Raw genomic sequence first — 16,714 nt, 5'->3', positions numbered from 1 at the left:
AGTCATAGCATTGTTGTACATGTCCTTGATGATGGTCACGTACTTTGATGGGACTTTATGTTTGTCCAAAGCCCACCACATAATATTTCTTGGCATCTTGTCATAAGCCATCTCTAAATCAATGAAACCATGTGTAGGTCCTTCTTTTGCTCTCTAAACCGCTCCATAACAAAATCACCACATACATTTAGAAACACGCATGCACAAAATCAAAAACTAAGTTAGATACATCGTAGAAATGTATATCTAGAAAAGTCAAAATGTCTTATGATTTGGAGAAAAAAAAGAAACTAGAAGTCCCTGTGCACTATTTATGAAGGAGGCATAGGCTTCTCTAAAAAGACTATATTAGGACTCAAACCCTAGCCACAAAATCATCAGGTAGCCTAGTCGATAGTTGACACTACAAGCACCAGACGTTTTCCTATGACAAGATTAAATCCAAGCCGTCTCTAGGATCACCAGACGTTTTCTTATGACCAAATCTAAACCGTCTCTAGAGATCTATTTCTAGATCCCAGCTGCCTCTATACATCGATTATCATTTTTTTAAATCAGGCAAATAAATAGCAAAATAATTTGTTGTCTCTAGAAATTGTTTTTCAGAATTTGTAAACAGGGACAAATAAATAGGAAAAGTATTTCTTTAAAAACCGCTCACCAGCCAACCCCCCCCCCCCTACCCCCCACCCCCCACCCCCACGGCCAAGGGTTGGAACCCACAACAAACATTATGCCTTGCACGTTCCTTCCTTAATCATGTGCCTCAAAATCACTTATGGCTACGTAGTTGCTACATTATTTTTTATTTATGTTAATGAATATTGTAATGTATATTTGAGACTCTAAAAAATTAAATTAAAAAATTTTGAACTGAAAATTTTAGATATTTTTTAGTACTACAATTTTGGTTTAGATCATTTCTATATCCAAGGTCATTTGATACACATGGGTAGTTACTAGTTGAGGCTAAAGATTAGCACAAATTAGCTGAGGTTGGCTAGCTAGTTAGCTAACAGCTAGTTAAAGACTTGGCTAAAAAAATAATCCATGTATCAGTCCTCCTATTTAGATGCACTAGAGCTAAGTTTTAACTAGCTAACAATTAACCCTTGTTTCCAAATATGTCTTTAGTTGTGGTGTCTTGCGCACATATGACAAGAACATTTCTTGGAGGCGCATAAGTGGCGATCTAATTATTGATAGTCACTGAAATGTGATAGTCTCCAATTCGCTTTATGCTTCTTGCAGGTAGAGGTAGCAAGTACTTTTTCAACTCATGTAAAAAATGATTTAATTAGCACAGCCCAGGAGGAAAATATCCTGTATATAAATATCGCCACCATTAGTAGAGATCATGAAAGGCGAAGGGAAACAAATTGAGGTATTATTTTCTTTCACACCCGAAATTGATATTTTCTTGCAGCTATGACCAACGATATGGGCAGGTATCAGGTAGCCAAAAAGGTAAAAATGAAGAAAGGGTACACGCCCAACAATGTCCAGCGAAAATCTATGAACTCAGGGGAAACTCAACTGTAGAACCCAACTTTTTTGCATAATTAGCATTCCTAGATGTCATATATTTTAATACATAGATTTTACATGACCAAATTAAACGTACAACTCTGATAACCAACAAATCATTGTTCACCCTTATAACCATATGCAAAACTTCAAACAGTTTTAGTAAGGGACGGGGATACGAACAGACGGCGGACCAGATCTCATGTCCTCAAGAATAAGGTCATAAAGTGCTTGAGCTATCGGGCCTTCTTGTCCTGTGAAGAAACAAGAAAAACAATCAGCATTAAATACTTGACATATAGTCCCTGCCAAAAAAAAAAGTTTGTAGCTCTATGGAGTCGCAGTAAGCCAGCAACACGTTAAAAGCCTATTAACCATTCTTGTGCTCAATCTACTACCAATGTTGCTTGCTCCTATTAAAACAAAATCATCAACCATGTCATCTCCCAACACATTCATTGAAATGGGTACATAGGAGATAAATCAGTGGTGAGTAGATCTTCTGATCTAAACCGTTATAACCCGGACCCACAGGAATAGAAGCTTTTCTTTTTCTCCTATTAATTTGCAAACTTCCTCAGAATTAGGTTTACATCTAGGTAGCTGTACCTCAAATACAGGCTAAAAATGGCTGATTAATCAGAAGTATCGACTAATCTCTAAGTGGCTAAAGGTATTGTCACACTCCAAATCTTTCTAATATCAACTTCAAACACCATATAGCAGAACTTAATTTTATCGGGCTTCCTATTCACCATTTATTGTTGAAATGCAATATGGAACAATCATGCAGAATTGTTCTTACCAGAGCCAATTATCTGATCATCCCACTGAACAACAGGTTTGACAAGAATGCCACTACCGATGAGCATCATCTCATCGGCCATCTTCCCTTCCTGAACACTCACATTCCTTGATATTACCCCGCTGAGCTTTCCATGAGCTACTAGATGCTCAGCGAGGGTCAGAACCCGTCTTGCTGTGCACCCACTCAGGATCTTGTCAAAACAAGGCATGAGAAGCTCCTTGCTCTTTGTCACAAAGCCAACATTCATGTTAGAACCCTCTGCAACAAAGCCCTCATCGTCCAACCAAATGCCAGTAAATGCACCATTCTCTTCGCCTTCCACCTTGGTGAGTGCATTGGGCAAGTAATTCACACTTTTCATGACTGCAAATTGTGGAGACTTTATTGGTATAGATGATGTGACCACTGTGCAGCAGGACGGTACTTGTAAGGATGGACTTTCAATAACAACAGCATAGAGGGCTGGGTTTGCACAACCAGATGAAGATAACTGGAAGTCTCCAGGTCCGACAGACAACCAGTATCTGAGTGATCCTTGGGTGCAATTTGATGCACTCACAGTTTGAATAAGTATGCTTCTAATCGTTGAGCGATCAAAAGGTAATGGTATTTTGGCCATCAATGCAGACCTCAGGAAGCGGTCAAGGTGTTGTTCTAACTCATACAGGTGACTGCCAGTAATATGTCAATGTAGAAAATAAGATGATAGGACCGTCGCTCAGTCAGAAATTCAAAGAAATATGTCTATAAAGGGACATCAATTTCTTATTTTCTTCCCAAGTTCGGTAGTTCACATTCACACAAGAAAAATATTATGAGGAAACTTTTAATAGGTGAGTTTTATAACTGTTATTCTATTTGCAATGAATATGTAGTTCACATTTATATTATAGAAGAGCTCACCCATTCATAATAGCAGTAGTATCAAAAACCCCATGACCTCTATGAACCATGTGATCATCAATTGGTATCACCATTGCAGAAGGGTCTGTTGTAATTCCACCAAAAATACTAGAGTACATGGCCATGTAATTTTGATTCCTAGCCCCAGACACATGGAATGTATCGAGCCTTTCGGCAACCTTGAGGGAATAGTTATGGAATTAGAGTCCAAGTATATCAGTTCACAGCACAATCAAGAGAATAAACTACATTAATTAATCATGTAACTTAAACAATCACACAACTAATTACTGGTATACTCATGCAGAACCATGGCCAACTTGCATGGATATATAAAAACTAAATGCTATAATCATTCTTCCAGCATGGATGGAGAGAAGGTACAACAACAAATAAGAGTTGTTTCAAAGGAATTCGTTCATACATTTACAGTGTACAGAACTTTAGATGCGGTCATGCAGAGTTAGTATTTTCCATTACTATTCATAACAATAGTTCTAAAAAATTATACATGAAAGGAACATGGTTTTTCAACGATGGATATATGATGTACAATTGTGTATTGGTCACTCAAGAATTAATCAAGAAGAGAGCATAATTAGGACCAATAATATAATCTCTCAAAAGAGAAAGAGCATCCAGCCACTGTCTTATAGTAAATGTTATCAACGATGTAAATAAAACTTGTGCCACCAGATATATACAAAAGACAAGAAAGTCCACCTCAGAGAAAGACAAGACAGGAACTTCGTTTGCATTGGCAATTGTTCCAGTCGCTGCTGCATGGCAAAGATACTCTTTAGTTCCATGAAAAATACTGTTATGAGGTTTGAATCGTAAGACGGTGTCACGTTCTTAGTAACTGAAACACATTTTACTTCATAATTTATTTCTGTCTAATATCTCTGCCCTTGCAGGCTGGCACCCTCCTTCCTTTTACTCTTAGATACAGAAAAAAATGATCATAGAGAAAGAAAAGCAACTGCCTAGTCCACATAAATAAAATGTTGAGCACCCAATGTTATCAGAATTTTTCTGTTCTTTTTTAATCTGGAAAGGACTTCAGGTTAACACTAAAGAGCTTTGTTAAAACAAAAAGGAAGAGGTAAAGTCGTTATCATTCCAGAATTATCTAAACGAATCTGAAATTTAGAAGCAACCTTTTGCAGAAGATATGCAAAGGTGGACCACGGATACAATCTTCAGAATATTTTTTTCAAAATTACCCAACCATTTCCAGCACATCCCAATCAACAAGAGAAGGAGAGGGAGTCAAGACAACTTGGAAGCAATCCTATTACTAACTAGGAATCCCCACACTTGACAAAAGCAGCCGGCCTGAACTTGAATCCCCACACTTGAAAAAAGCAGCCGGCCTGAAATTGCCATCAACGGGTCATCATCAAATCAAGTCACCAACAACAAGCCAGCAAGGCAACAACCACATACGAACAGCCAAAATCCCATATCATCATGAAGGTACCTGCCCACCACCTGAAGTCCTGAAGAACACAACTTAATAACTCTAGTACTGAGTACATCGAAATACTCGAATTCGATCCGGAAGAGTTACCACTACACATGTCTCGTCAGAAAATATATGAGTCGAGTTTGAAGATAATTGTGCGCAGAGGATTTGCATAAACTCGTCAAAGAGAAGTCTCGCCTATGGCCCTATGACTTCAGAAAAAGTGGAGAGGCCTTTTTCTAACAGAAGTTTTACTACCTCAGATACGAAATGAAACCCAACACGCATGGAGGCACTTGAAAATTCATGTAAAACGCTAGTAGTACGTTAAAATAAACCCCCAGTAGAACAAAATGCAGAGGTACGGTATCTCCACTGCCCTAGAGCCACTGTGGAAGGACGAATCGCAGGAAACACTCACCGGCCTTATCCGAGCCCGTGGCGGCCGTGGCCACCGCTGCCACTCCCCTCCATGGCCGCCAAGGGGGACCCGCGGCGGCTCCTATCGACGACGGTACGGTCGTCTTCAGCTGCGGGAGGGAAGGGCAAGAGCGAGCCGAGGGCGAGACGCGGTGGCCGGTGGAAACCGCGGCCGCCGGAGAGGCGGGAAGGTGGGCCATCGGATTCTGAGAAGGCCGGCGGAGTGGAACAGTGGCCAACTGGTGAGCAGGCCCGGACGTCCTTGCTCGGATTCCAAAGACGACTCTCCAACTGTCCTACTTCTATTTTGTCCCATGCCTACTTGGTCACGGGAGCCGGCTCCAGTTTTTTTTTTCCCGTGTCGTTGTCCTTTCTCCGTGAAAATATTTTTAAGTTTGATTAGATTTTTAAAAAATAATATTAGCATTTACGTCTTTAGGCTCTGTTTAGTTCGTGAAATTTGGGAATTTGGCTACTATAGCACTTTCGTTTTTATTTGGTAATTAGTGTTCAATCACGGACTAATTAGGCTCAAAACGTTCGTTTCGCGATTTCCAACCAAATTGTGCAATTAGTTTTTTTTCGTCTACATTTAATGCTCCATGCATGTATCGCAAGATTCGATGTGATGGCTGCTGTAGCACTTTTTGGAAAACTTTTTGGGAACTAAACACAGCCTTAAATAAGTTTACAATGAAAATATATGATGTAATTCATCAAATGATATTTATTTGGTATCATAATCATTAATACTTTTATATATATATTTGGTCAAACGACAGTGCTAGCGACCGGACGTCTGGACGGACGCGCGCGTCCGGATGTCCACGGTTGCACTTCGTTTCCCGCGCGCGCCTGCATACTGCCAACACGCCCGCATGCCCCTGTCCGCGCCTGTGTTTCTCACACCCACACGGGGCCTGCGTCGCTCGGACGTCGCCCACGCCCCTAGACCAGCAGCTGCAGGTAGTGGCTATAGGATGGTGGGTCCCATTACAACATTGAACAACCCGATCTACTTTTAAAACATTCAGATGCAGTGTTTGAAACATACGTCTAAAGGCAGATGAAACACTTGCAAAAACACATGAAAGACATTTGAAAACCATTGCACACATACGCGACATCCAGATAAAACACTTTCAACATATGTGCGAAAACATATGCAACTTCCAGATAACTACACTTGCAACATACGTCTGAAAAAACAGATGAAACATTAAAAATGAAAGCTTGCAACATACGTGTACAACTACTGGAACATATGAAACATCCCGATCTACTTTTGTAACATCCGTATGAAATACTTGCAACATACCTATGAAACATCTGAAACACTTGAAATATTTGTAGCATGTGTTTTTCACCCTTCTTCTTCTGGACAATGTTAGAGCAGAGCAGGGAACAGTTTCGGCCAGCGGGGCGGCCGAGGATGGTGGCGTGACACAGCAGCGGCCAGCTCTACCTGCGCCTGGGCTGGCCTGCCAGCGACGGCCCTCTCTCCTGCGCGGCGATCGGTGAGCGCGGTGGAGAGAGAGGAAGGCGGCCGCCGAGGCTTGGATGCGGTGGAGATGGAGGATGGAGGAGGGCGCGGGGGAGGCGGAGAGTGCGACGTGGAGAAAAACGGGGTCGGGACAGGCGGTCGGTGCGGGCATCACGGCTGCTGCGACGAGAAGAAATTACGCAATGAGGCGAGGGGGAAGTGAAATGCATTCGTTTTTATTTTTAGATGGACCGTAAGGAGGAGCAAGCCAGGCTAGTCCGGTAGGCCCAGGTGAGCGCATCTGGACGGACAGACACTCTCATCATATTATTATCGCCGGTCAAACTTAGAATTCATTGACGGCTTGAAATGTGAGATGTGCACATATATTTCTCCATTATTAAATTTTGATTCAGTCGCATTAGACAAGCAATTATTCAGGGTGTCATTTAACCATGTTTTATAAAAATAAAAAACGCCCACGCAAGCAATTAAACTCCCAGCACCAACTCGATGTTCCGAGCCGACTATCACATCAAATCTTGCGATACGTGCATGCAGCATTAAATATAGACGAAAAAAACTAATTGTATAGTTTGGTTGAAAATCACGAGATAAATATTTTGAGCCTAATTAGTTCATAATTAAACACTAATTACCAAATAAAAATGAAAATACTACGATAGCTAAATTCATAAATTTGGCCAACTAAACCAGCGCAAAGTCGTTATGCAGCTACGCCTAGCTACTGCCGTACTCCGTGCCAGCAAGAGTCAGGCGCACCACCTGCCTTTGCCCCCTCCACAGTGGTGGGTTTTAAATAAAAGATGTGTGTATTGGTTCATCTACACGGTTTATAACAGCAGTTAATGCAGTTCTTTTCATTTATATGTATAGAAGTAATGTAGACCATGTTCCATTTCTTCGGTACTCCCACAGAACGACCTTTTATTTGGAACGGAGGGAGTAGTTTCTAGGACCCGACTAAAATGAGAAAGAATACTAGTTTAGTTCGCTATAAAATTGGACTCGAACAGCTAGAAAGCCGGTGAGTTTGGGTAGTGCATGCCACATGAAGGGAGAGTGGAGAAAAATAGAGAAAAAAGGGCATTGATAGAAAGGGAATTAAAATCAAACCCCAGACTTGAGGGCTAGAACTCTTGAAGGAAGTGCTCCCACCACTGAACGAACCCTAGACTTGAGGATTAGAAGGAAGTGGTCCCACCACTATTGTGTGAGCATTTTTTATGTTGCCGTCTCTTGAGCCGGCAGTTCAATTGGAGTAAGCAAACCATTAATAGGACCTCGACCGGTTTAATGTCCATCCAATCCTAATAACTACCCCTTCCAAATTATAAGTCGTTTTGATTTTTTTATTTATCTATTTTTCTATGTATCTAGACATAATTTTATATCTAGATGCATTACAAAATAGATATATCAAAAAAGTCAAAGCGACTTATAATTTAGAACTGAGGAAGTATGTTATAAGGTTGAGGAGATTTAGCATATTATAAAAAAATGGCATCATCATGTAGGCCGTGTTCGCTTCTCTTATAATCCGTACTTTTCAGCTTGTTTTTTCACCCGGAACAGTGTTTTTCTCTCACAACAAATCAGCCGAAACAGTGTTTCGGCTTGTTTTTTCAGCGAAGTGAACGAGACCGTAGTTTATAAATTTCATGGCTATAGTTCATCTTTTATTCATAGTGTACCCTGCGCAAAAGGGCTCTGGTCCAGTGGGATTTTTCTAGAAAAAGTAGGGTACACCTTGCGCGTTTCCCGCACACCGAAGGTAGAGCCTCCCAATCTCTTTATTTGCGTGTCTACGGACACGCACGCGTGTGTGTATGTGTAGTGTGAATGTGGAATGTGTGTGTCCTATTATACCCTCTCAAAAAAATCAAACCTAGAAGAGGTATGTGTAAATTGAACCTAGAAGAGCCAAGGTGCTAGGCGGTGCTACCTCACCTAGCACCACCGAAGCTATCAAACTCCACCTAAGACTGTCCACAGCGTAGCGATGCTGAAAAAAAGTATACCTGACACCGGGCACCGATGCTTGAACTCTTCAATCCCCACAGTGTCGACACCGATGCTTGCATGTGCGCAGACCCTGACCATAGTGCCATCCCCTTCCTTTCTCGATGCTTGTCTATGCCTGAGATATAATTTTTTATTGGTTCAGGCATCGGTGAACGCACTTGCCACGATGCCTGAAAAATTGGACCAAGCATCGGCTGCTACAATGTTCAGCACCGGTGCTGAAACACTATCTCTCCTCTTTCAACACCGACAAAAGCTCACGTTGTGGCCAGTCTAACACCACCAAGGTGTTCTTTCGAAACAGATGGCTAAGAACCTATTTGGACTTACTAAAGTTTGTATGAGTTGTAATAGCTGAAGAAAGATAGTTAACACTCCTCTTGTCTAAATTGTAAGTTGCTAGTTTTTAAGTACATAACTTTTACTAGACATTGAAACATCCATTAAATATAAGCACATAGTAAAAGCTACTTAAAAAGGTTAAAATGACTATATTTAGAACAGAGAGAATAGCTTTTTATAAGCTTGGTGGTTGAATAGTTCAAAATAGGCTACCTACCTTTATCCTTGGAAACTCAGGCGAAAGCCCATTTACTTATGTTTTCTCATATGAATTCCATGTCTCCCACTATTGGAGATCCTATTTGCGTGCCAACCCAAGACATGCTTATCGGACTTTATGTATTAACGATTGGAAACCGTCAAGATATAATCTAGCTAAAAGTTGGGGTAGTAGGATCAACTAGAGTTTTTTAGCAACTAGCAACTTATTTTAGTACATCCAAACGATAATGATTGCTAGCCCATTTAACAATCATGATTATAGAGATAAAAATGCCAATTACAACGTTTTCACTGGCTAAGAAGATGTACTGCATATGCAAACATCAGTGCAACTCTGATAAACCCTCGTCTATCTACACGACGCGACTCAGAACCTTATTTTTGCTGTCCTAATACATCAGAAGATTCAGTCAAAACATACATGGGAAAATTACATGATGTAAGGAGCACTGGCAAGTTTGCAAGAACTAGTTGCTGTTATGCTGCTGATGCCGGTGCTCAGTTAATCTCTGGCATGCCACTCGCCAGCAGTGCTGCAAGGTAAGCGCAGCCATGACCAACAACAGTGGGGTACCAATGAGACAGCCTCCTGGGGCGAGGTTAATAAGTGTCTGAAATGAATACACAGTGCAGTAAGGTCAGGCACAAGTTCAGCAATGTACTGTCCAGATCATCATACTGACTAAAAGCAACAAGATTCCGTACAAAACAATATTGCAACCACTGAATATAGAGTTACCTGTCTTAAACCCACAGTGAAACATTGAATAGGTTAAATAACTATACTACCATCGCACATAAAAAGAGTTGCTATGTGTGGCATTGCCTACAGTTGTTTCATGATTGACATTGCATTGCAGCAATCATATATTATTTTGCATTCAACTTTCATCAATTAAAGCCTCATGTTGATTACAAATGGGCACGACTTTGTAGATGTAAATTATAGGAGTATAAACTGGAAGCAACAAATAAATAAGTGATGATTTAGCATAAGAACATTTTACAACAAGGTCAAGTGGTGTGTGGCGTCGCAGCCAGTGTTTTATATGTTTAGATTAGAAGAAAACAATATAGAGAAACTTATGAAAATTGAAACAAAGATAAATCAGCTCAAGCATCATCATGTTCATTAAGTTTCAACCCAACACAACCAATAAGTCCTCGTTCTTACCATCACAGCAGCAGCCAAATGAATAACTGGAACAAAAACTTGATCACTTTTCTTTCTCTCATCATATGCATTAAAAGCAATAATCATTGAGAACGTATGGATGACCAAGAATCCAAGTGCAATTAGGGCTGAAATAGCACACAGGGATAAGGGTAAATATCATGCAAAACAAATTCAGAACACAAAACTGCATCAAATATAACTAGGAAGAAACGTGGCTTACAAATTCGTTTTTCCCAGTTAGAATGAATATGATTATTCCCTTCCATGGTAATGAGTCATATTAGGGAGTAAGGTGGGAAAAAAAACTTGCCTGAAGCAAGGAAAAATGGCATCTTTGAGCACGTTTCAATATAAAATGTGGCTCGACCAAACGCTGGAGTCAAAAGACTGAGACAGAAAAAGACTGCATGAGCCACTCCATGGCCTAAACCACCAGCTGCACAAACATTTTTCAAACAAAAATGAGCAAATGTAGCACTTATAGTTGTCACATCCTAGAGTGATAGCGAAGAGCAATTGTTCCTACCAAGCAATAAGTAAAAGCATAAACTCAGATTTAAAGCATATCCTCAGATTTAAAGTACTTAACTAGTTAGCAAACCATGCTTATGTTTGGGAGACTTCCTAGATTCAAATCAACAATGCACAACCAGAGAAACTGTGTCTGTTCTGTTATGAACACAAATTTTAGAGCCCTGGCAAAGCATTTATTAGCGCATTTAATAACCTTGTTGGAATCAGTCCCCAGAAAATTAGCAAAAGAAAATCCTAGAAGCTTACAAATAACATGACAAGCGATTTTTTCCATGAAAGAATTTTTGCTATGCGTGTCCCTTCTATAAAATTGGGGCATAATTTGGCACATATACAAGTGCAACTTACAATATATATACATTCATTTAAATTCAAAATCTGGGTTAAACACAATGCAGCAGTAGAGAAATAATAATTACATAAATTGGCAAGAAAAGAAACCATTTGGTCTTGAACCAGAACTACAACAAATGTTTTCATCTTGTACCAAAATAAGAATAACTTGCGAATGAAAACTAGAAAAATATACTCTTCACCTTGTATCAAAATAACAAAATCTTACCTAAAGAAATGAGCATCTTGTCAGTCAAACTAAGACGTGGCTTAGATATTCTATCAGCAAAAGCATCTAGCATCTCTTCCATTTTCCTGGAAAAATTGTTATCAGTTCCCATCTATTCAATTACCACAGTAGATAAGGACATGTCAACTTCTATTTTATGGACCTACTTGTAAAGCCTCCAAAACACAAGACGAGTGCCTTCTTGCAATGCGACAGATGTAAGGATCAGAATCGCATATGCCCACCAAGCTCCTGACTTTATAGGAAGAAATCCCCTCCATATTCCCGAGAGGACTATCAAACTTATAAGCCAAAACAAGGTGCTGCACTAAAAGATAAAAGCCAAGGTTAATATTTAAATATGATAATATATCCTTCCATTTGAAAATTCATAAGAGAATGTACAATATACTTTAGTGTTTCAGGCACTAAAGAACATAGGGCAGTGATGCTGGGAAACGGGAACTCACCGTACTACCATCAAGGTCTGAAGGCAACATGGATAGAGAGAAAAATGGTTTCTAGTTTCCATTTCCAGGTCTGTAAACTGTTCACTCTAACATAGAGGATTAAGCCGACTTATATTTTCTTTCAAACTAATGCATTATCTTTTGAACAAAATAACTAAGCATATTCATTTGGAAGTTGGAACTTCTCCGTTGATTGAGACCAGACTTAACTGGCAAGACTATAAAAGCTTTCAAACCAACCCTGACTGTGTTGTGCCTTTCCCTTGATAAGGTCATCGCAAAAGGAGAACAGAATATCACTCAAAATTACCAAATGTAAAGATTCAAGCATTAACAAAATGAATGGAGAAAAGTTACATCACTTATTTGTGACTGTAGTGAGTACTGACTAATAAAGTATGACAGCTTAAGCCTTATAATTCGAGAAGTTTCTCATACCCCAGGTTATTCGTTCCAGATAATGGATGCATCCATTAAATCCAATTGCAGACATCTCTGGAGTAATTTCTAACAGTGCTTCTATTGGAGAACACACAGATTCAGTACTTGCAGAGGTAGAGGTGTAATATCAGGATACTGATAGCTATATGAGGTAGCATTGTATCAGAAAAATGCTCTGAGACAGGTCTGACGCACGCACAGTCGCACACACATGCATCTTTCAGTCAGGTTCCGAACGTTTTTTTTTCTTCTGTAGCTCATATCCTTCTTGTTGACTACGAACAAAATAATTGATGACACCAGTTCTTCCTCAGTCTTTGATCTTAGGTATTTGAAATGCCAATTTACATTTTCATGACGAATCACCATTTCTCTTGCATCCTTCTAGCAATGTATTGTAACAGTTGGAAAGGAGGAGGGGGGTGTCAAGACAATATACATTAAACAGGATTCAATGCTTATGTTGATACTACCAAAAATATATGTACAAATCAAAAATAAAGAAAAGAATCGTTATGAGACTGAATTAAAGGTCAACTCCTAATCTCCTATACATTGGTGCACAACTACCTAGAGTAAGTTGTCAAGACAATACACATAGGGTAAACTGTCAGCAAGCTTTGGTTCACCAACTACCTAGGGAGAGTATCATTTGCACAACCGTGCAAGTTCTACAGGTCTGAGATCCACACATTCATTCCAAACCAGATTCAGGGATTTCGCAAACAGGTAAGATAAATTAACTCAAAAACTATACAGTACACGCCAATACGCCATGTGAGATGAATCCAACTAGCAGCATCCGGATCGATCCGCAAGGAACTACTGAACCCTAGCACAACTGCTCAAGTAAACCAATAATCCGCGTTTGCCTCACGAAACCACACACTGGAACGCCTCAAACAAATGTCCCCCACCTCCTACCCCAATCGATGAACTGACTGTTCGCTTTTACTAGAGGGCAACGGACGATCTGATCAAAACGCGGCTAAAGAAGCACGAGGAACGGGCGAGGCTGGGGGAAGACCTGGAGAGCAGCGTGAGGACGAGGAAGGGCTTCCTGGCGACGACGCCGGCGAAGAGGGAGAAAGCGGGGCCCAGTGCGATCAGGGCGTACCCCAGACCCGCCGCCAACGTCATCTCCTCTCGTCGACCCGGCCTCCGCGCGCCGCTAGTTTCGGGAACAGGGAACGGCTCTGTTTCCGCAGTTCTGACTTCTGATACTGATAGAAGCTCAAACTTTTTTAGGCCGGACAAATTTTAGGCATTCGAAAAAAAAAATGATTGTTCAGGTTTTAGGATTTGGTTTGTTAACAAAATTTGGCTTATCAAAGATTTGCAAACAAAAGTTTTAAAAATTAGGCCAAAATATTTTTGAAAAAAATGGCAATCCAGTGTGGATAACTTTATAACAAACCAAATCGCTGCTCAAAACTTGGTTTCCCTTTTTTTTTTTGAACCTGGGTATATTCATCACTCGTTGGCTAACAAATCGATAGCGACAATTATAGAGATGCAATCAGGTAAGGAGTCTGAGATGATCTCCTCACCCTCAGTACACAAATAACCCAAACTAGCCAACTCATGTGCGGCTTCGTCAGGGTACTCCCAATGCAGAAATTATCATAGTTTCTATAGATATTAATGATACTATCACCTAAGTATTTTGCTGATATAGTAAGATAGTTATTGAAGAAAGAGAGCAAAAATCATAGAAACCAGGTCTAAGTTAAAAAAATATGTCTATACGAGAACCAAGATATAATATAATTAGTAGAGAATGGAGAGAGAATATATGTGATTGGATAAAAAATTGTTTTATAGAAATTATTCACTGGAACCATGATTTTTATATATAGTGCCTATAAATATTTATAAGTATAGAAACTAGCATTGAGACTACCCTTACATGTCTACCCACATAAACACACTCAAAGTTGATGAAATTAGAGCTCGACAGAAACTTGATCTCGTCAACCAGATGGCCTACTATAGAATCATCATATGCCGTTGAGTTCATTGCTCGGACAACCTCCTGGGCGTCAGTCTCCATGATCAGCCGGCCAATCCCCAAGTCCGCTGCTGATTGCACTCCCTGAAGGCATGCAACCAGCTCTTCTTGGAAAGCACATGAGAGATGGTTGATCTTTCCCCTTCCTGCGATCACCGTATCTCCATCACACTCTGATAATCAAAGTTTCACCATCAATGTCGTTACCCTGTTCGCTTATGCTAAAATTTAGCTTATGCTAAAATGTTGTGAGAGGAAAATATTATTCCATGCCTGAAAAACAGTGGTGAATAAGAATGTAAGGATAAGTATTCAGCCGGTTCGCTGGTTGATTTCAGCCATGGCTTATCAGTCAGCCAACAGTATTTTCCTCTCCCAACAAACCAGCACCAGTCAGACTTATCAGCCCAGAAACCAATCAACGAACGGGCTCATTATGTGAAACAAAAAAAAAACTTACTCCTTCTATTTCAAATTATAAATCATTTCATTTTGTAGAGTCAAAGCATCTCAAATTTAATCAAAATTATAGAAAGAGTTACAAAGATTAATGACATCAAATAGATTTATTAAAAAAATATAATTAGTGAAGAAAAAAATAATGATACTTTTTGGTATCATAAATATTATTATTTTATTTATATAAATTTGATTAAACTTGAGATGCTTTGACTCTCCAAAAAAATTAAAATGATTTGTAATTTGGTATGGAGGGAGTATAATTTTACCTTTGCTCTAAGTCAAATCATTTAAAGTTAATTAAATTTATATAAAAATTATATTATGACACCATATAAATATTGTTAAATTATCATATGGCAATGGCATTCATGTGCGCACGGGTGGAAGGTGAGTCTGTGACCTTCACCATGGACACAGACACCTTTGTCTTCTCTAGATTCCCCTCCTGTTAAACAGTAAAGATAAAGGGTGTGTTTGGTTTTCAGACTTATTTCTAGTCTGACTAGAATTAAGTCTAGATAGTTTTAGCATGTCCCAGCAAGCCAAGTGCTTGTTGTTTGATTGTCCCCAGCAAGCTAGGATATGAGTTGGCCACTCAACCAAACACATCTAAAATTATAAAGTATTGACCAAGCGAAGCAAGAGGCTTGAGATCGAATCCAGTCGCTAAAAAGGCAGCTTTAGAATTTTGAGGACACAAGGAACTGATTCAGTGGGTTTATGACTAAGAACCTACACTGTTTGGAGAAACAGATTTTTACCGTGCAAGAGGACACAACATCAATCAAAGGTTGTTGCCTTTTTTTTTTAGAAAACTATGGTTGTTACTGGACTCGTACAAGTTCATCCCAACTCCTATCTATAGATGGTCATGCAACTCGAGGCATGGTAGCCTAGTCGAAGCTTGTTATTTTGGCCCGACCCGAGCACGACACGGCTCACATGAGTCCAAATCGCCTCCTTGCCCCCTCCACGCAGATGCCACATTCCCAACGCCTACCCTTCCACGCACGCATCTCCTCTCTGCTCCCTAGTTCTGCTCGTAGCTCGCTCCGCCTCTCTACCAGCTCCGCACACGCCTCTTCTCTTGCCTCGCTAGCTAGCTCCCTCCATTGGGGGCCTCTTGACTCGACGCCCCTTCTCAACTCCTCTCTCTCGGCTATGCTCCCTCGCCGATGTCGTGGGTATCGACTCCTCACGACGCGGTGGGGCCACGACAGCGACACGGAGACACGAGCCTCAGGCTGGCCTGACCTGCTCTGCAGACCATGCTTATAGGGCAAGGCCGGTCCAAAAATCATCCCGATCCACCATGCCTAGGAAGCCGAATTTTTTTATTTTTTAGCCTTTTTTGAAAAAATTTCACAAATATGCCCCTGGAGGTATGATTTCAAAATCTGGACCCTTAGCTCGGCGCTATCGTTGCTGGCGCCGAGGTCTTAGGCTCGACGCAGACGTGGCGGTGACTTGGCAGGCAGCTCGACGTCGTAGATCCTGGCATCGAGCTTGGCGCCATAGATCTTGACGTCGAGCTTAGCGCCAATATCTATGGCGTCGAGGTGGTGTTTTAACCCGGCCCCCAACCTTCCTACCCGAGCCTTCTTCCTCTTTTTTCTCCTCCCTCTCGGGTTTTTTTCTCTCCCCACTTCGCCCTAGCTCACGAATCGGCATATTAGACCTTGAAAACTTTGATTTGATCTGTAGATCTTCGAGAGCAAGGTATTCTCACTCCCCTTCTAGTTTTTTTCGCATCGATTTGGTATATATTAGTCGGATTTTTAAACCTAAGAATCGTCATTACTTAGGGTTTCATGCAATTTTTCATATTTGTATTATAC

At 40.4% G+C, this 16,714-nt stretch overlaps 2 protein-coding genes across 4 annotated transcripts; both read right to left on the bottom strand.

The window, feature by feature from the left end:
• Window positions 1-1,532: 1,532 nt before the first annotated feature.
• Window positions 1,533-5,440, bottom strand: LOC136471583 (D-amino-acid transaminase, chloroplastic-like). 2 transcript variants are annotated; one of them, XM_066469328.1, is made up of 5 exons: window positions 5,128-5,440; window positions 3,962-4,014; window positions 3,239-3,417; window positions 2,333-3,006; window positions 1,533-1,781 (listed from the first exon to the last, which is right to left on the bottom strand). In XM_066469328.1, exons 1-5 carry the CDS (start codon window positions 5,324-5,326, stop codon window positions 1,687-1,689), a joined length of 1,200 nt encoding a protein of 399 aa, XP_066325425.1. In that variant the 5' UTR covers window positions 5,327-5,440; the 3' UTR covers window positions 1,533-1,686. The 2 variants fall into 2 exon arrangements, with proteins under 2 accessions (XP_066325425.1, XP_066325424.1); XM_066469327.1 differs by having other exon boundaries at window positions 3,962-4,017; window positions 5,128-5,438.
• Window positions 5,441-9,490: 4,050 nt separating this feature from the next.
• On the bottom strand, window positions 9,491-13,618 carry LOC136471582 (gamma-secretase subunit APH1-like). 2 transcript variants are annotated; one of them, XM_066469326.1, is made up of 7 exons: window positions 13,431-13,568; window positions 12,401-12,784; window positions 11,660-11,815; window positions 11,493-11,578; window positions 10,707-10,832; window positions 10,394-10,521; window positions 9,491-9,830 (listed from the first exon to the last, which is right to left on the bottom strand). In XM_066469326.1, exons 2-7 carry the CDS (start codon window positions 12,430-12,432, stop codon window positions 9,687-9,689), a joined length of 672 nt encoding a protein of 223 aa, XP_066325423.1. In that variant the 5' UTR covers window positions 12,433-12,784; window positions 13,431-13,568; the 3' UTR covers window positions 9,491-9,686. The 2 variants fall into 2 exon arrangements, with proteins under 2 accessions (XP_066325423.1, XP_066325422.1); XM_066469325.1 differs by lacking the exon at window positions 12,401-12,784 and having other exon boundaries at window positions 13,431-13,618.
• Window positions 13,619-16,714: the final 3,096 nt, after the last annotated feature.

The sequence above is a fragment of the Miscanthus floridulus genome, chromosome 8 (assembly GCF_019320115.1).
Source record: "Miscanthus floridulus cultivar M001 chromosome 8, ASM1932011v1, whole genome shotgun sequence".
NCBI lineage: Eukaryota > Viridiplantae > Streptophyta > Magnoliopsida > Poales > Poaceae > Miscanthus > Miscanthus floridulus.
This window is presented reverse-complemented; position numbering and strand designations above follow the sequence as displayed.

Excerpts from the sequence above, each read along its gene's own strand:
- LOC136471583 (XM_066469327.1), bottom strand. The coding sequence starts at position 5,326 with ATGGCCCACCTTCCCGCCTCTCCGGCGGCCGCGGTTTCCACCGGCCAC. Across the intron at positions 4,018-5,127 it reads CACGGGCTCGGATAAGGCCG|CAGCGACTGGAACAATTGCC; the intron begins GTGAGTGTTTCC and ends TTTGCCATGCAG. Across the intron at positions 1,782-2,332 it reads TGATCAGATAATTGGCTCTG|GACAAGAAGGCCCGATAGCT; the intron begins GTAAGAACAATT and ends GTTTCTTCACAG.
- LOC136471582 (XM_066469325.1), bottom strand. The coding sequence starts at position 13,543 with ATGACGTTGGCGGCGGGTCTGGGGTACGCCCTGATCGCACTGGGCCCC. Across the intron at positions 11,579-11,659 it reads GTGTTTTGGAGGCTTTACAA|GAAAATGGAAGAGATGCTAG; the intron begins GTAGGTCCATAA and ends CAATTTTTCCAG. Across the intron at positions 10,833-11,492 it reads CAAGATGCTCATTTCTTTAG|CTGGTGGTTTAGGCCATGGA; the intron begins GTAAGATTTTGT and ends ATGTTTGTGCAG.